General features: G+C 37.2%; 1 protein-coding gene across 4 annotated transcripts in view; it reads left to right on the plus strand.

Annotated features, from left to right (window-relative positions):
* IL17REL (interleukin 17 receptor E like) overlaps window positions 1-20,358 on the plus strand; it is a 46,216-nt gene that overhangs the window by 22,109 nt on the left and 3,749 nt on the right. For 2 of the 4 annotated variants that reach the window (XM_071803676.1, XM_065858866.2), the window contains exons 3-15: window positions 3,175-3,324; window positions 4,771-4,880; window positions 6,346-6,460; window positions 7,009-7,053; window positions 7,681-7,820; window positions 7,984-8,055; window positions 10,130-10,184; window positions 12,231-12,394; window positions 14,707-14,754; window positions 15,408-15,465; window positions 15,804-15,949; window positions 18,529-18,588; window positions 19,674-19,731. In XM_071803676.1, coding sequence (XP_071659777.1) covers window positions 3,175-3,324; window positions 4,771-4,880; window positions 6,346-6,460; window positions 7,009-7,053; window positions 7,681-7,820; window positions 7,984-8,055; window positions 10,130-10,184; window positions 12,231-12,394; window positions 14,707-14,754; window positions 15,408-15,465; window positions 15,804-15,949; window positions 18,529-18,588; window positions 19,674-19,731 — 1,221 coding nt within the window. The remainder of the gene's footprint in view (window positions 1-3,174; window positions 3,325-4,770; window positions 4,881-6,345; window positions 6,461-7,008; window positions 7,054-7,680; window positions 7,821-7,983; window positions 8,056-10,129; window positions 10,185-12,230; window positions 12,395-14,706; window positions 14,755-15,407; window positions 15,466-15,803; window positions 15,950-18,528; window positions 18,589-19,673; window positions 19,732-20,358) is intronic. The other 2 variants (XM_071803677.1, XM_071803678.1) reach the window with 2 other exon arrangements.

Below are 20,358 nucleotides of genomic sequence, written 5' to 3' on the forward strand. Positions count from 1 at the left end.
CAATCACTCTCTCATGTAGGGCTAATTACAGTTATAATTCATAAACATAAAATTTAGGCAAGATTTACTCCACAGGTGGTTTGTGTAGCAAGATGTCTCTTTGTGTCCTCTGGGGTATAGATCATACCACTCGTGAGAAAAGGAAAGAGGTGTGTGTTCCAGAGGAAACTATCTAAGTGGGGGGATTAAAAGATGATAAGGTAAGAGCTTACTGAAGAATTAGTCAGAAATGAGACTCATACTGTGATTACTTATAGAATGAAAATTGTTTTCTGTCAGCTCTTCCTTGTATCATATATTGATTGTGATCCAAAACTAACATCCTCATGCATGATACGGTCCATTTAAATTATTATTACTGAGTTTTGCTGCATCTTTTGCAATTCTCAAAGTGCCTCATAAAACTAATGGAAGAACATCAAAAGTGGAAGAGTAATTTCATTTTATCCAGTGTAATACTTATTTATTCTCAGTTTGAAGTTAGAAACCACAATCAAGGAAGACAGTGTCCACACTTACAGACAGAGCGTAGTCCCTAAAACTGTGTTTGTGCAGCTGCCTGATACTAATCCAATGACAGTAACACATATGACTTAGGATTCTTCTGAGATAGTTCCAAGCCTGTTACATCTGACAATACCATACCTCAGGCAGGAATAACTAGAGACAAAATTCATTTAAGTCATGACAGTCTCTCCTAAAAATAAGTAGGGTCAAATAATATAGTCAAATTCACCCAAAGAGAATACTTTGTGAAGATTTGTCAGCTTTGACAATGTATATATATATATATGTATATACATTGCTCTTCCCTTAAATTATTTCTACATAGACATGGGAATAAGAAAGATTAGGCCTGGACGAAGAAATTTACACCAATAACCAAGGAAATGAACAGAAAGAGTTGCTCCTAGATGCCATTTGGTAGCTACAACTGTGTGTCATACGAGGCAGTCAAGAGAATATATTTTTGAGCAAAGAGTCAGAGCTAAAACTAATAATCACTCATCACATTATTAGTAACAATTATCAGGTAGTTCTGCAATATAATAATTTTCCAATTGACTGTGAGTGGATTGATTGGGTGTTGTACAATAACTCTTAAGGATTGTTATACCACCCACTCTTGGAACACAGAATATAGTGTTCACATCTGGCTGCTGTGCACTGTATTTCTTAAGGCTTCATCATCTCTGTGGAAATATGTTCACAAATTCTTCAAAAGTCATTGTACTCTACTGCTCTTAAGTTCTATTTTGTGTGTTTTGGACGATCTGTGTTTTTTCTTTGGTTTGCACAAATTGTCCTCTCTTTTTGCAAATATTACCTTAGATAATTGAGTGTTGATTTCACTGTCAGTTGAGGCAAAATGTCCTTGTTTTTCCACTCTTTTCCACTTGGTTTGTATCAGCATATCCTGTTGCCTCCAAAAGATGCTTAATGGCAAAAAAACCCAGGATAATGGAGTGGATGTTCAGGTGTGAAGTGTTTGTCTTTTCTGACTTTTGATGTGTATCATGCAGGGTTTATTTTTCCTGATACCAAGTGTGAGGGCACCTTAATGCCTGACAGAATCAAGCCAAGGTACCACATTCATGTCAGTCTATCTTCACACTCTGCCTGTATCAGTCCCTGGCAAGGGGCTTCGACTGCAACTGGACCCTGTGAAAGTGAGGATCTCATAACATAGAAAAAGGTCCTGTGCAGGTTAATACACTTTCAGTCTTTAAATTTAGAGCACTTTCCTTCATTGGAGGGGTTGGAGAAGTAAGTAAGGCGAAGTTTTACCCTTCTTCCTCCACATCCTACCCTTCTTCTGTGAGAACTGTGGATGTCTCTTTGTGTGAATTCATGGGCATCTGTGCTTGACAACAATTCTTGGCTAGACGTTGAGGAATGCACCTTTTCCTGATGATTTAAGAGTGTTATCCTGTATTTTGTGGCAAGGACAGTATCATGGTACTGGTGTTTCGTACTATGTTCTTCCCCAAACTAGCCGAAGTCCTCCTATGAAGACGTTCAGCCATATGACTAATAAGAGTCAGATTTTTTTTTGTTCTTCAAGCCTGTCCAAAGGGAGGCAGGTGGAGACTATGTGAAATGCTTTGTTTTATTTGGGTGTCTTTTAACTTTCATACTATGTACTCAAGTTGGAAGGGTAAGAAATATTTCAAAATTGCTATGATGTAGTTACAGCTAAAATGAAGTATACTGCATTGTACACCACAAAACCAAGGGAAAAAAATGCCTGGCATTTGTTCTGATGGTTTCTTGAGCTCTTATTTTTTGGGACTACAAACAATGTATGTGAGGTAGAGAAGCCCAAGGAATTCCCTGGGGATTAGATCCACTGTGCCAGCATCAATTAATAAATAAATAAGTGATTTCTGTTCAGGGCAGTCTGAGAAGCAGAAAGAGATTAAATATGGCAAACTGATGAGCACTGGGGCCTTAGGACCATTTTTTTCTTTTGCATTGGCCTACAAAAGGTGGCTGTGCAAACAGATGTCATTAGGTTTTGGGATAACTAAATTTGCATAGGAAAATAAGACAAGACACAGTAGCTGTGTTCCATGCCTACTGTTTACACCTTGAAGAAGGCCTGGATAATATTTATTGTGCTCTTGCTCTTCTGGTTCTACAAAACAAGGAAATCCTGTAGGTGTAAGGGATTTTTCCACTACTAGGAATGCAATGGTGCCCTCTTGTGTGAAAACAATATTTTAACAGTAGTTGAGACCATCAGCCAATCCTAAAATTAAAATACCACCTATGAGAGTTCTCACAATGTACAAGTAATGGTTTTGAAAAAAAGTATAAATTAACTGTTAGTCTAGACACGATCTGGCAGATCTGATTATTTAAAAACACTGTTAGTCTGAGTTCACTCTGCTAGCCTTAACTGTTTCAAGTGTGAATCCTTCCTCTTGTGGGTCAACACTTCCCTAACCCAGGAAATTTATTATCAAACCCCATCTGTAATGCAGTTTTTTCAACCCCCACTTGCATTGTTAGCAAAGCCAACCAACTCTGTTGGTCATGTGGGAAGTCTTAGGTAAAGTGCTGACTTTGCTATTTATCTCAGTGAAGCTGAAGCTTCACCTTTGGTGATTTCTCTTGGTCAGATATCCTATGCACAATGAGATTTCTCTTTCTTTGTATTTGCGTTTGCAGGTGGCATTTTTAACAGCTTCTGCCATGATGCGCCTGCATCTTTGTCTTCTACGGTACTGAAAAGCATGAAGATCTCAACAGTGATGAAATGTGTCCAAGGAAGCCCATGCTCTCTTCATTTGAACATCAAAGGAACTCTGAGTCTGGATGGTAGGAAACAGATTCGCTACTGAATAATTTCTGTTTACTTTTTTGTTTATAGCTTTCAGCCAAGTTTTGTTCCATATTGCAATATTTGTGTCAAGACTGTTTTCATGTAATTACATCAGAAAGATATTTTTTTGTGAAAGCCCTGGCCCTTCTTGAGGGGATGAGAACTAACATAATGAATTCAAGACAACTGAATTTTTACTTATAACATAATAGACTTCACTTGTCCTCTACCAGTGCCTCAAGCATACTGCTGCCCTTTTCTTTCTTGCTCTGACATGCGTGCACGCACACACACAGGGTAATTTTGTCTGCCTGGTCACTCAGTCATGGGCGACTGCCCCAACAGGAGAAACAGTTTATGTGTCTGAAGTTACAATTCTGCACTAAAATAGAATGAAAACACTCAAACTTTTGGGCATAGTCTATTTTTATTAACACCCTGCCACTCTTGTGCTTAGTGTGTTACCATTGAGATATTTCCTGGTGTGCTTCACTCAGAGTTACTAATTCTAGTTTTTTAATTTGCATAATTAAAGCTTCAATGTATTAAATGTATTAAAACCTTGCACCCACCCTCATGCATGTGTTATATATAATGCCCCTTTTTTAACAGAGATAAAATACATATGCCTTTCACCTAGAAAAAAAGCTTATGACATGGTATATTTTAATTTATTTTTTGTTTTTCTTAAAGATGCTCAAATGACGTTTTTGAAATCTATTCTTATCTCATTTAGAGAACAGCTTTAGAGAGCAGCATAGCGGTAAGGGACCTGGTGGTTCTGGTGGACAGCAGGATGACCATGAGCCAGCACTGTGTCCTTGTGGCCAGGAAGGCCAATGGCATCCTGGGGTGTATTACAAGGGGGGTGGTCAGTAGATCGAGAGAGGTTCTCCTTCCCCTCTACTCCGCCCTGGTGAGACCACATCTGGAATATTGTGTCCAGTTCTGGCCCCTCAGTTCAAGAAGGACAGGGAACTACTGGAGAGGGTCCAGCGCAGGGCAACAAAGATGATTAAGGGAGCGGAGCATCTCCCTTATGAGGAAAGGCTGAGGGAGCTGGGTCTCTTTAGCTTGGAGGAGACTGAGGGGTGACCTTATTAATGTTTACAAATATATAAGGGGTGAGTGTGATGAGGATGGACTCAGGCCCTTCTCAGTGACAACCAATGACAGGACAAAGGGTAATGGGTTCAAACTGGAACACAAGAGGTTCCACTTAAATTTGAGAATAAACTTCTCAGTGAGGGTAACAGAGCACTGGAACAGGCTGCCCAGGGGGGTTGTGGAGTCTCCTTCTCTGGAGACATTCAAAACCTGCCTGGACACGTTCCTGTGTAGCCTCATCTAAGTGTTCCTGCTCCGGCAGAGGAATTGGACTGGATGATATTTGAGGTCCCTTCCAATCCCTAACATTCTGTGATTCTGTGATTCTGTTTCAGAAAATATCCGTGGGCTGGAAATATGTTCTTTTTCACTGGACACACAGCAATCTCAATGCACAAATATAAGATTCACTAGGAAAAAAAGCAAGCTCCTTAATGGAAAGAAGGTAAACTCCGTTTTTGGGGTTGTTTTTCATTTAAATGTTGAACCTTTGGAAAAAAAAAAAATTCTCTCTCATTTTCTTCTCCTATTGACTTTGCAGAAAACTGCAATTAAATGTATGTTTCAGCATTGTGAAATGGAACATCGTAGAAAAATGTCCTTTCATAACCCATAAATTCAATTCTGTACCATTTTCATACTTCTTCCACTTACCTTTTTCCAAGACAAGGTGCCTCTCCAAAGCCTAATTTTCGTATCAATCTTGCTGGCTTTGTTTTTTTGTCCACCAGAATGTGGGGAAGCTTTTGTAACTCCAGTTGATAGGAAGTACAATGCCACAGGGATTTTAAGTCCATCCATATGATTCATTTAGGTCCAACCATGTCAATGGAATTTAAACATCTAGAAGACAGCCAAGTGCCTAAACACTTGTGCACATCTGTCCTAAATTCATGGTAATAATTGCAAGAGCAGAGTATAATTTTTTACTTAATGAAACCCAGAAGTATTTGTTATTAAAATTTGCAACTAGAAAAAAAAAAAAGAAGAAAAAAACCATCCTTGACCAACTGTTTAAAAGAGATGAATTTTTGCTTTCAATTACTGGTGGATAACTGTTAGTAATCCCATACAAAATGTGTTACTTGATGTTATATTGATTGCACATGTGAAACAAAGTTCCTCTCCCAAACTACAATTGCAGTTTACCCTCTGTAGTACCATGCGTTGATCAAATGTGTCTGTTGGCAATGCAGGGCCAGCAATAAACAATTGGAAGTTTTCAGAGTAAGGGAAGTTTCCTAGGCGAGACTTGACAAACATATTTAATGAAATTTTCTTAGTTTCAGTTCAGTGACTAGGATCATAAGGTATCTTCTACCCTCCAAATGGCTTGTACCAAACAGGAGTATATCCAGCATGAAAATCTATATGGAATTTAATAGTTTCTGATATCAGTGAGGGAATGACCTGCTATAATTGGACCTCAACTTTTGTCTTCTAAATTACTTTCTCTCTCACAAACAGTTACTGAAATTAATAAATTAGCTGAAATTGCCATTAAATCTTTCAACGGACATTTTTTTCCTCTTCTGCAAATGCCTATGCTTGTAAACTGCCTATAAACTTGGACTTTTGGTAGTATGAAAGACCTTTTTGTTTTTGACATCCAATAAGCATTGGGTATGCTTTTAGGATTATTTGATAGCTTGTATATATTTGGATTTCTGTAAGTGAAGAAGATAGCAACGTCCTGGGTTAGAAGTAATGATGCATTTTGAAATCCTTTCATTAAGTGTTATCTGCTTCTTTTACATTCTTAATGCTACAATATCTGAGACTACTTAATGCTCCTTGCAAATATGAATAAATCTAAACAAATAATATTGCTTGCTTAACTCTGATAATCAGTGGTTTTCATGTATTCTGGAAGTCATGCACAAACTTGATTTTACAAATGTTTTAAACAGGTACAGATACAGTTCAATTGCATTGAAGTCAATGTAGCACAACACATCTATGTGACCATGAAAACAGTACCAAATTACTGTGAAGTCAAGCTGAGTCAGGAATACTATGTGGAAGGTAGGAAAACATCTTAAACCAGATGGTTTTCAAGAAACGTCTTTTCAAAGAAAAAAAAAAAGCAAACCAAACCAAAAAACCCCAAATGCGATGCCAAACCACGTTCTGGAATACACTGGTTTAACTGATGGTAGATTACGCATGTCAGGACCAGTCTTACTCTACATTTCCATTATTTATTTTGTGCATATAAATGTTTGACTTGCTATATTTTTATTATTTTTATTAATATTATGTAAATTATTATTAGGTACTAGGTAAAGAAATGCAGTGTTATATCCTGTATTTCCACCTTAAACTGCTGGTGAGGTTTTCCAGTAGAAACCCCAGGCAGGTGAGATAGGTCCTTAAGGCAACTTATGATATAATCTCTGTTTGTGGCAAGGGTACTTTTATGCTGTTTATGTAGGAATGGATATAAATCTGCCTTTAAAAAGGGATATAAGAGATATGTTTCTTGTTGGGAAGCTAAAGGATAATTTGGTAGTTTATTTAGACAGTTGTATAAATAAAGCAGCACTGAAGAAAACTCTGGTTCTGTTTCGCAGATTGCCGAAACAGTGATGTGGGAAAATACATTCCATCTTGTTCAGGTGAGCTGATCTTCTATGTAACTTAAAGCTGTGAGGTATTTCTGGTGACCTATATAGTAATATGATTTCATAGCTGAATAAGCAGGGAAAAAAATGTTGATTTAGGACTACCACTACTACCATGTAATTGATAGGTAATGTCCTGGAAAATATGTTTCTTTATGTTGATTTGGAAATGCTAGATAACACATAGAGATATTAACAACCTATTTAATATTTAAACTTTTGGAAATAGGGTTGTGTCCTTTTCATGCATTTTGAATTGCTGGTTTTATATTTTTTTCTATAGACAGATCACATAAAACTGAACATATTCTCTAAGTAATGAAATTGCAAACTTAGGATAATCAACTTTTGTAGTAGTATTAGTGTGTATATTTCAAGTATTCGTACATAAACTACATAAGATTTTGAGTACTACGGTTGAGGTACAATCTTTAGGTGTCCTGGCCTCTCAGTATTGCCAGTGCTAATTTAAATAAATAAATTGAAATTTATTATCATGGAAATTATTGCATTGTGTAAAATAAGAATACCTTTGGGAATATCATGATATGAAATGAATGAATTCCAACATCCTAGGTAATAATCTATAGATGTTGAATTTTATTTTTTTTTTTTTTTCAGCTGGGAAGTTTGATTATAACGTAGACAGGGCAAAGAAAATCATATCAGTGAATGTATCCAACTTTCTTGGAGATCAGGATTATTACATTCGCCTGTGTCACAAATGGTTTACCTGTGAAGATATAGGAGCATTTGCTGTGGTGAGTTAAAGCTCAAAGGAGTTTGTTGAACTGGTGGAGGGTGACTCGTAGGTGGAAATGCTCACTGAGGTCATAGTTACAGGAAATGGCCTTCTATATCTTTATTTAGATTTGTTAAAAGTCATTTACTGTCCTGGATTCATGACTGTCTTTTTTATTTCAGATAAAAAGGAAGGAATCTTTTAAATCAGTTTCTCTGAAATATTCTCAGCTACTTCCTTGTCTTTGCATTGAGGTAATACAGTCTGGAATTTGATATATATATTTGTGCTTCAGAGCAAAGAAATTTTATCTGCAATTTGTGCTAAGAAAGGAGGAAAAAATCTGTAGAAAAAGGCTCTAGACCTAAGGTTTTGACTAAGGTTTGTCTGACCTTATGACTGCATAAATGTAGAAGAGATTTTTTAGGAAACACTAATTAGAACATGGAGACAGTAAGGAAATGTGATACAGTTTACATTAATTTATAGAAAGTATTATGTAAGATTAACTTGATTTTTTAATGAGAAATGAGAAGACAGAAAATTTAATCTGACTGAATTTCAGCGTAGCATTTGATTTACTATTGCATGAGAAACCAACAGAAGAATTGGGGAAGCTGGGGATGAGAACAAGATTTGTATGGTAGATAATAACTAGCTGGAGGGCTAACTCAACTACTGTTGAACAGGGCTGTGCTAGTAGGAAGCTTTTTTAGGGACCACACTTAGAGCATCCCTTATATAAATATTTTCGTCAATGACAAAGGCACAAAATATGGGAACATGTTAATGAGATTTACCGATTATACAGCTGAGGGATGTGATCAAAATGGAAGATGGTCAGGATAAATGGAAGAGACTAGAGATCTTCATATATGAAATAACTAAAGGAGGATGAAGAGTAATGTATGAGGTGAAAGTTCATACACTTGCTCAAATAAAATAATTCTTGCTCTAAGATGTGGGTCATCATTTAGAAATAATAGTGGAGAAAAAAAAGATCTGGGTGTAATATGGTTAAACTAACATGCTTACATGATGTAAATGTGAACAAAGCCGGTCCAGTGGTTTAGATTATTCCAAGCTATCAGGAAAGTATGGGCAAGTCCTTCTTTGAAATACTGTAGGCAATTCTTGTATCCATATTCAAGAATGATTAATTAAAATGGAAGATGTACATAAAAAATCAAGAATGGGTCAGAAATTGAGAGACTGTCTTATAAAGGAGATCCAAAGACCACGCTGTTTTAACGTGGTAAAACAGGTGCAAAGAGAAAATGTGTTTGTTGTCTAAATACACATCAGAAGGGTCACTTATCAGGAATAAAAAGTCTCCAAACCAATTTAAAATGATTGTGGTAAGCTAGAAACATACTATGTGACCTAGTTTCTCAGTGGATTTTGGGCAGGATTTACCTTGTGGATTAAGATACCTAAATGTAGACATCCAGATGGAGATATCTACATTTGAATTAGATGTCCAAACTCTTATAGTCAATGATGGCGATCTAGTTAATGAAGTCACTCAGCTGACCAAATGTAGATGACTGTTTTGGGATGTCCTGGATAGCACTGTAGACTCCACTGGTTGCATTGACTGGATCTTCATATGGTTACTGTAAGAGTAATTTGGGCACTTTAGTCACACTTAGATGTGTACAATGTAGGCACCTAAAATCAAATCCCTTAATAGGTGATTTGAACCACAAGGTCTCTTACAAGCCCAGGTAGTTTTTTCTTCATTGCACTCTGAAAGGTATGAGGTTACTGGAAAGATAGCACATACACAGGGAATGCCATAATATGATTGCTGAGCAAACAGATGGAAACTGTGAGTAACAGAAACGTTTGCAGATGAATCTAAATAATTAGGGTACTGTAACAGCCATGCACATATACTTGCAGATTGGATTGTTATTCCTCAGATTTTAAGGATACATCCTTTGCAAAGGCAAAGAGATCTGATATTATGATTCTTGAATGTCTTTTGATACCCCTAGCAAGTAATGACACTGTAAGAAACTTAATGAAAATCAAACTGTAAGACTTTCTAAATGAAATTGGGCTTTTAAATATGTGACTCATATGTAATAGGAATATAGCGATAGAAGCAATCACCTTAGTTCGTCAGGTCCAATCGCCCTAATGATGAAAAATCAAAAATATATCTAGTGCAAAACATCCTTTTAAGGATACTGCTTGCAAAGATTTTTAATAAACACAGCATCTTTATCTTTGCTGGAAATATTTTCTGTCACATTATGTCTGGAATGTTAAAAATGGATGGATCTGAGAATCTCTAGCTAATGGCCACTTTTTGAGTTGTAGGGTTGGCTGGCAATTCCAGATGCACGGAGGATACAACTTTGCCCCTTTGAAAATGGCAAGTATTGTGTGATTACTCTTCATATGAGTGATTTTCCATAGCTCCAGTAGTATGTCACAATTTGAAATTCATCTAAGTTGAAAATCATACATTACAAAACTCCAAGGAAATTGTCACATTGGTTTGCTCTATGGTGGGTAGAAAAAAATAACTTAATTCCAGATCAAATTGTTCAGAAAGTTTATGCCAATTTAAAACTAAGTAACTTTCTAATAATTTCCCACATTTTCTTAAGTCACGTGCAAACTGGTCAGAAGGAAGAAAAGCCACTGAAGTCAGCTTTGAAATGCTGATGTGAGAGGAGGACTTCAAGGAGAGATTTGAAGAGCGTGTATGACACCAAACTTAAGGAGGGAACAGGGATCTGAAAATAAGACGATTATCTGCATATTACCCATACTTAATGGGAAGTTATTCACACAAAGTGTTCCAGCAGAATCAGAGTTTGGTCTGACATGACAGCTGAAAAAGCTGAAAAAGAAATATAAAGGCCTTTAGTGGAAGCTTTACCAGGCAGATAGAAAAAAGCAGAGCCTGAAAAAGTGTTTTATTGTATTAAGTCCACCATAAATGCAACATTTTTTTTCCCCAAACTATGCTAAGAAGCCCATTAAGGGATTTTTAGTATTTGACTTAAAAAAAAAAAAAGAGAGAGAGAGAATAGAAGCATCAAGCCATAACAACATATCCAAACTCCTATAACATTCAAAATGTAACTGTGAAAACTGTCAGAACTGTTGGGAACTAGGACTTTGCAGCCAGGTTAAATGTTCTCCAAACATTAGCTTTATAGTACATGTCCATTTATTACAAACAGCATTTTTACAAAGAATAAAAATTTCCAGCAGTCTTTTAAAAACAGAATAAAAATGTCCACTTCATACAAAATGTCAGTATTTTGATGTATGCATATTGGGACACGAAGTTATGACAGCAAGAGGCTTGGCAGAATTAAAGGGTCTGGAAGTTATCTATTAGAAAATATGAAAAGGTTTTATTTCAGGACATTTCTGGGAGAAGCAATAGCAATAGGAATTGTTGTTATGTTTGACAGGAGTTGAATTTGGACACCTGGGGTTTCCACTCTGATGTAGACTCTGCTTCTTCACTTTGCTACATTTTCTAGTCACGAGTGTTGTTTGTTCTCTCCTCTTGAGCATCCATGTTTTCAAGTTTTTGCTTCACAAACAGTTGCAGGAATAATTTTTTCTCCTACTTCTGACTATTAGACAATCGTAAAACATTACAAAATACTGCCTATAAACTGAAATATCAGTTTCAATTTCATGCTGGAAATTCTCTCATCCACATGCAGCTAAATGGAAAAGAAAGTCAGTATGAAGTAACTAATTTGACCAATCAAATAAATAAGAGAGCTTCTTAAGATATCCCAAATACATGTTGACCAGCTCTAAAATTATGGTGTTCCCAATATGCATAGAAAGAAGATTTATATAAATGTTGTAGAAAAGTTATTTATTATGAATTACTTGCACATCTTTGTTTACCATTAGAGTTCTTGATATTCAGCTATGGGCTTGAATTTATCTTCTTACATACACATTGTGTGCAAGTAAGTCCTACACAAGGTGAACAGAATCTGAGTCTCCAGTACCATGACCTTGAGTCACTAATGTACAGATTAATTCCAATTTACCATACACGGTTAACCAGAGGTCCTTGCTTAGGAATGTACTTGCATTACACTCCCCCTGTGACGGATGGGCAGAGAATACACTTCCAGGAGCTTGTGCAGCCTCCTTGAGAGCCCTGGGGATGCCTGTCTGTCTATCACCACAGTGGGAGACTGCTAAGACTAAGATCACAGGTTGAGCACCTCTGGTAAATGCCAGGACTTTGGTGGGATGAACTCAAGGTTTATACCGCTACAGTGTGAAACACTGCGTTTCTGATTGGTAAAAATGACAAGGAAATGGAAAAGCAATGCATTTGTTTTTAAGCACATGTATAGGTACCAGGATTATGAACAGTTTTGATTCATTTTTAGACATCTTGAATTATGTTTCCACTGTTTGTACACAGATACGAAGGCACTATGGGATAATGTTGTTTATAACCCAGCGACACAAACGCTAGCTTGGGAGCCAGCCTGTCCTGTGCTTGTCATGGTTAACCTATGCAGGTTAATGAAATCTAACGACCACTGTGAAGATGTACAAAACTCTTTCAAGAATTCTTCTGAGAAAGTAAGAACTATGCAGATTTATTCAAACTGTCAGATCGAAGGCCACAACCAAGGACATAATGTGAAGAGCTAGACCTTGGAATAAGAGCAGTTGAAAATTCCTGTCTTCTTCTCTGATACTTAAAACTATCCACAATAGTAGTCTGTACTTGTACACTAACCACATGATTTGTTCAAAGAGCTCACTGACTCACTATTAAGAAATAAAAAGGGGAGATGACTGTGAAACTAGTAATGTTTGCTAAATTTTTGGAGGTAAATAGGGTCTGCTTTTCATTTTTTAGTAAAGGCACAATTCATCTGCCCTGACTTTGTTCTCTAAAAGAGAGGTGTTCAAGTCTGTGCTATTTGTGTCAGATTTTCTTTAAAGTAAGTAAGTGAAACAGATATATTGCAAGGGCAACTCCTTTCATCTGAAGATAGGCATATAAGAAAAGTCAGAGGGAATTCTCTCCAAAGGCACCTTTTTCTCTTCATTGACTATGACAAGAGTCTACTGTCATTAGATCAGATTCGGATATTTTACATTTAGACACCAAAAATGTGCGATGAAGCTAAATCTCTTTAAATCTTACTGGAGACATAGGGGTACCTTGGTAGGGCACAATTGTTTTGTACTCAATCTAAATATATTTGGAGTGACTTTATCGGCCTGGCCCAATGTCTTGAAATTGTGAGTTTCCTCAGTTCTTCCAGCACTTGCATTCTAAAGTTGAAAAGGGTTTTAATCGGTGTATCTTGAACTGCTTGATACTTCATCTGAAGTCTCATGATGCTGAATGCACTGGATTCATAAGGCTGGTTAGAATTCTGGCTTTCATCTTGAAATGTAGGTTTCAGGCTTTCCTGATTGTGGAGAGAAGTCAGTAAATTTGAGGTAACAACAGAAAAGACAAATAAAATCAAATACAAACTCTTAATTTTTAAAACTTTATGAGTAGTATTCTGATGACATGATTTGGGAAGGGCTGACTCAAGACAGTTGAATGCCTTTTTTGATTAGGACCTTCTGGCCAAGTGTTTAGTGGTTGTTCAGATTCACCATTTAATGGGTTACAACAAAGCTTTGATATTGCAAAACCAAATATATTTAATTTTACACATGCGAGCAGCCCCTGTGGGATTTGTCATCTACTGACAAGAAGAATAACTCATTGCTTGCAGGGAAAAAAAAAAGCCTAAAAAAGCTAAAATGAGGTTTGGCTGGTGATGGCCATATTACCCAGAACACAATCCAAAGTTAGTTTATTACAGACAATGAGTGCTTTCTCGTATTTACTCATTGCATTTAATGGCTGAATATTAATATTAATGGAATGAATTTTTTTTCCCTTTTTTTCTAATTAATCCTACAAGGTCTGATATTGAATTTGGTGCATTTATTGTACTCCCAAAGAACATCTCTATAGTGTGCTGGAGACTACTGCAGAGATTTCTCAGGTAGTGCCAGCTTCCCCAGTAAATCCACACAATGCCTCACACTCTAATACTATGCACATGTGCTGATTTAGGCCTCAAAGCTATTTTATATAACGCTTCTCTGTAATTAGGCTGAGACTTTCTCTGTTGATGGCAAAGCTGTCTCCATACCTGAGTGGACTCTTACAGAATGGTCTTCTGTGACCCTATTGTAGACATATCTGATGACATCTATTATATTCTTCTGCAAAAAGTTACAGGAAAGAGGTGTTACTCTGGTCACAATACCATGTGTTGTGCTCAGTCACCTGAGCAACAGTGTTTATTTAAGAAAGAGTGCTTCTTTAGATACTAATTATTTACATGAGACAAGGCTTATTACGGTGAAGCCCTTGCTGGGTAAACAGTTGTTAATCAAGAAATAAACAATTTGTAGGTCACTTAGTGGATGTCTAAAATTCAGTCTACATTTAAGTATTTTCTGGAATAGGGATATGGAAACTTGAAAAAATTCTGAACTGAAGGTGGAACAACAGTTTTAGGTGTATGTTTAAATGTTCTGCTGAGTCATTGATGAAAAATAAGGGACTGAAACAAGACGACTGTGTAATCAGAATTTTGCACACGAGCCACCATAGAATCAGTTCATTTACCTCTAGTGGACCAGACTGACTATAAAAAATGATATGTTACATAGAAAAAGAAGCAAATTATTCAGTAATCCAAAGTAGCGTTATTTCTATTCTTACTATTTTATGTGATTAACTTCCTGTGATATTTATGATGTAAACAAAGCAGTTCCTATCTCAGTAATCTAAAAATGAAAATTTTAGGTAATTGATTTTGTGGAACTAGTTAATAAAATTAGCTAATGCTGAGTGCTTTCTTTTCAAGCAGGTTAAATATTCTCGTGTGGACACTCACCCAAGACTTTGCATGAAGGTAAAAGTATTTCTTTTAAAAACACCTATTAACTGCCCTCTTTCTGTCAGCTCTAAAAAACCATGAGTTTCTAATGTTCTTTAGGATCAATATTTTGTTTCATAGCTCTGATAAATGGGAAGTAAGAATGAAGGAAATGTGAAAGATTAGATAAAAAGGAGGTTCCTTGGAAGTGCAGCAGCAGTGATAGGTAGAACACAGGTCAAATTTTCCCCTCTGTTTTCTCTGCTTAAGAAAAGCAGGAAAAATGTTTTAAGTCAATGAAAGCTCTGAAGCATGCACTCGACATATACATTTTTCCATGTTAATATTTGATAATAAAAAATATTTGCACACTACATTTATCAGAGTACCTTCTATTATTCTAGCTGAGAAAAAAATGCCACATAAGGTTAATGAAGGCATATTATTGTTTTATTTTAGATTACTTTAAGTCAATGGAACTACATGTTTCTGTTAAATAAGTATGTGTAATAATACTTGAAGAATTGGGGGACCTAATTCAAATCTAGGGTTGGAAGATACTATAGAGCAGGAAAGCTGTGAATTCATCTTCTACAACTTTCTGGAATGCACTGATCATCTCTAGTTACATCTGTAACCACAGACTGAAACTGAAAATTCAGTTTCCTAACTGATTTCTCTGCTTTCAGTTTACAACTAAGCAAGGCTCCTGGGTTAAATGTCCATTTGCTCATGGAGAATTTCCAGGTAAATATTTTTTTTTAAATTACATAATATTAAATTGTGAAAAACATTTAAATCAGTCACTAAATATGAGCCTTCTCCATTAAGCAAGTGTGATACGTTCACATCACTGTAGCTTGTAAATCCTAGCAAAGAGATTTGACAGCTTAATATTTCTATGTATCCCCAGTAGATCAAGTATTTATGAGTATAAAAAGTAATAGTGGGAATCAAAATAATTACTTGCATATCATTTGATGGCACTTAACTAATGAAAGAGGCTTTTATTTTAGGTATAAAAATTTAGTATATTATACATGAACCTTGTACATCTAAAAGTAAGTCTTTTCCCCTAATATCAGCTTGGAAAATGAGAGCTGCTGCAGTTGCAGAACAAATACAAGTTTTCTTCACATCCCAAACCAAGGCACAGTTCTCGGTGCTTGTGTGTAACAGGACACAGCTGGCCTCGTGTGAATCTATCGGGATGCACCATTCAGTCTCCGTGGTTTGTATATATTCTTTATTAAATATTTTAAGACTCTTAAATGTACCTAACCGCATTCATTTATGATCCCATTTACCACTCTACAGCTTGAAAGCATTAGCGAAGCCTTCCATGTACATACTGGAACAATTACTGGAAAAGTTTTAAAGCACGTAGTTCTAATTCTGATCTCACGCTGAAGTGAGAAATTAATAAAGATCTTGAAGTCAAATGAGTCACATCAAAGGAAGTGACTACTGAGTGGAACCTTATTATTCCTTTAACATCATTTTTGTGGTGTAGTATTTGTATTATGTGTGTAGCAAATTTTACTATTAGTATTTCTATGGGTCACTGATCCAACTGACCTGGCAAATCTCACATCATGACATGTAACACTTGAGGCATAAAATCCATGATAATCTTGAGCCACTCTAAATCTCACAGCTGCCGAAACAAACTCAACACAGAAAAAAGGTTAAGTTTTCAGCCAAATTAGCTTTTTGAGTCAGCTGACTGTATGACTACTCAACTACTTCCAGCAAAGTGGGGGCAGAGAGGGAAAATATTATGGGAGGGTGAGATTTCTTTTCAGGCAGCAGCTAGTCATGAAAGGGGAGCCTCATTCCTCTCTTGCAACTAAGCCTGTATCTCATATGTTTTCAGTCCAGCACTGTGGCTTGCCCTTGCCCTTCAACCCTGCCTGCCAGAGTTACCTTGTTGGCCTGACCTGTGATCTTCTGAGAGGTCCCTCTGGAAAGTGAGGTCATAGAACAGAAAAGTGGCTGTAGCATTATTTTTCAAGTAGGAGAATATTAGCAGGACAGGTCCTAGGAGCTACTAGGACCACGATGCTGAAAGGCATCCTGCTGGTTCAGCAGCCAGCTTCTCAGTGGTCTTATGTTCACCCCTAAATGTGTGCTCCTGCTGTGTGATACACTGACCACGTTTATGTCATATGATGGAGTTTGAGTAAATTGAGAAATGCAGATGTTGTGATTTCTATGGTTATTCCTGACTGTGCCCATTGACTTCATTCAGCTGCAGAGTGATGTGCTTTAGAAGACACAAGCACATTGTAGCTCCTACAGCTGCTCTCTTCTAGGATATGTTCCAGCTGAATGTGTCTCTTTGCCACTGTATGCAGATACATGCTGCACCTGTGACTTTTTCAAGTAGCTCTGATGCTTTCAGTCTGTAGGGTGCACATAGCAGGGGGTAGCTGACAAGTAGATGGCTCTTACACTCAAAGGGGTGGAAAGTGAAAGCTGAATTTGTTTTCTACTGAATCAGTTCAGGTCTTCATTACATCTCTGGTGCTGAATGTAACATAGCAGCTGTTAAAAGTAGAGTTTCCCAGCTCTGAGCTTTGTTGCTCAAGCTGAGGCCATGCTAAGTGGAACATGATAACTACTCCTGCAGGAGATCTCAAAGCTGAATAAACATGGGGAAAGGCCTGGGAAAAAACTGTTCACCTAATCAACACAAAGCACAGAAGGCATTTGTGCTGCTATCAAAAGTCTTTCCTAGTAGGGCAAGATATCTGGGTAAATGCTGTATTACTGGCAGAGATGGAGGTCTGTACAGTAGGAGAGTTGTCAAACACTCTGTTCAGTGAACATGTAGCAGTGGCACTTCCCTGCAACTGGTTTATTTCACGTGAAATCTGCGGAGCTCAGACTTTCTGGTTTTAAAGGTTCCCTGTGTGAACTGCTAAGTGAGAAGGGTAATGGTGGAGGCACAAATAAATCACAGCCAGGTGTTGAAGTGTGTGTTTCATGAAGGGCACCGATGCATTAAAAAGCATTGTTTTCTTCCTTCTGGTACAAAGCTGTTATGTCCTCTGCTAATGTGACAGGATGAGAGCCTGTATGAATTACACAGAGTTCCTGTCTCAATATCACGAGCAATATACACAAAGTTTTATCAAGTTTTAGCTTTGTGTTCCCAGAAACCAATGTCCATGCTCTACCTAGTAATCCCTGTTCAGTCATGCTTGAAAAAGGACATATTCTCCTAGTTTGCCCCAAAGTATTTTAGGAGTTTACCACACTAAAGAATAGGATTCATAGCTGTTAGTGGAGTAACTAACATTATTTTGAAGACAACCCATAAGCAATCCGACGCTAAGTGTCAGAACAGTCATTTAGGACAATTTTACCCCAAGGCTGAACTTGTTCTTAGCATGCAATGTGATGGTAAATCCAGAAGAACTGTAAAGACATGGTCATTCCTTCAACTCATGTACACCAGGGAAAAGAAGTGAAGATTCTCTTTGGTCAACATGGTGTGAGCAGCCACAGGGGGAGGGTATCCTGCCTTATGGTGCTTCATAAAATGCGAGAACATTAGTCCTCTTACTCTGCTGCCCAAATTGCACTTGGCAAAACTACACCAGCTGCTTATGGTCACTGAGATCTGGGGATATCTCTGAAAATAAAAAAAACATTCCATAATGAATATACATTTTATTAATTTTCTGATGCAGTAGAACATGTAGTATTATTGGCAAACAAGCCAAAGAGCTGGAGAGACACAATGCGTTTTCATTGTCCCAGGGTTTGGAAAATAATACTTTTCAATTTTTTAATTTTCATTAGGGAGATTCTGTATCAATTGCTATGTCACGGGAAATGTGTGGAACAACAATTTGCATTCAGGTATGTGTCTTGATTTTGCCAGCTACTATGTACAAAATCAGTAAATTATCACACCAAAAAAAACCAAAAAACCAAGCCAAAGCCCAAGCCCAAACCAAATAACAAAACTAAGCCAGCAGGCACTCTCACAGCTTCTTCCTCCCAGCCAAATCTGATCGCTGTGCAAATTGACTTGGCATAGAGCATTATTTATAGCTTAATGTGCTGCCACCACCTCTTGTTGAGATTAATTAACAGAGAAGTTGCTCTCCATGATCTTGCAGCTTTGTCAGTGGCAGATAAAGGCATATCATCAGGAAATTGTTAATCTGTCTTTATATTTTCCTTTGTAATAAAAAGTTCCAAGATATCAAAAGATCCAAGTAAATCATAGTTGAATTTTTTAAAAATTGACATTAGCTGGAAAAGGTTAGGTATCCAGCAAACAGCAGAGTAAGTGCACAGCATGCTAGAATTAGCACTCCTGAAAGTAGAGTTGAGCAAACTATTTCTGACATTTTTGCTTGCTATTTCTGTAGCTGAAATTAATTAAGACAACATTAATGGAAAATGAGCATGAAGCTGACAGGTGTATTCCTCTCTGGAGTTAATGTTCTCAGCAGACCCTTGAGCAAGAGAGACTGACAGCTGGAGTTGAGGCTCCAGAACCTGCCCTGAAAGGTCCTTGTCAGCTTCACTTGCTGCTGCTGGGAAGAAAGGGGCACGATGAAAGTGAGATTGGCAAGAGCCTTCTGGGTAATGAGAGTTATTCTTCTTTACCTAGTGAAAAATCAGATTGGGTGGTAAAATTGAAGTTTACCTGCATAAATTGTTTCTTTTATAAATAAGGCATTATCTGTCAGAATACAGTTCTCCATTAAAAAAAAAAAAAAAGTGGATTAGCTTCATCATTTAGAAACTTCAAAGTGATTGCAACTCACTAGCTATACTCCTGACTAGCTGTCTCCACATGCATTTATTTTAAAAAAAGATTTAAAAATTCAGTCACTCAAGCAAACTAATAAAGCAATCTCATTTTCTCAACACAAATGTTTGCTAACAGTTCTGCTGAAAGGGAAATAAGAACCAACTCTTTCTTTTCAAAGGGCTGGAGGACAGATGTAGATTATTCAGTTCCACTGCAGATTTGTGATATCCACTGTGGTAAGTATGAATGATAACAAAAGGTCTTGACTGTATAGAAGAGAAAATCTCAGGTGAACTGTGTTTTCACTGGGGAGCTGAGGTGGGATTCACCTGACTGAATGTGGATATCTGTGTCAGAGCTTTTAATAGATATACTTAGCTTCCTTTACAGACAATGGGCTCGTGTGCCTCAACTACTGTTTAATTAGCTACTGCAAGGGCAGCTTGTGTGGCTGCTTCTTCCTTGGAGAATTTTCCATCCTGTGCCAAGTTCTGCATGGCACACCTATATTTACCTTGCTGTCAATACATGAGGTAACTAGTTAAAAACAATCCTTGGCAAGTAGGCACATGATGCTATCATTGTAGTGGTTGGAGCACAGCCCTACTGTTAATTCCCCACCTCTGCAAACAGGACAGTAGTCCTTCCCTCTGCTGCAGGAGTATGGTGAAGGTGTTATTACAATTTGAGGTATACTCAGATGATACACTCATGGAGTCCAAATATTCCGAAATCTCCAAGCCCTGTAAGTAAGGTGTTATAGAAGATAATGAGTTCAGAGTGAACTAAGGCTCTGGGTTTTATGGTGAAGAGTGCAGGAGTGGATGGGCTAGGTTAGAGCTAAAAAGTCTAGAAGGAATCAA

This window comes from Patagioenas fasciata, chromosome 1 (assembly GCF_037038585.1).
Source record: "Patagioenas fasciata isolate bPatFas1 chromosome 1, bPatFas1.hap1, whole genome shotgun sequence".
NCBI classification, from domain to species: domain Eukaryota; kingdom Metazoa; phylum Chordata; class Aves; order Columbiformes; family Columbidae; genus Patagioenas; species Patagioenas fasciata.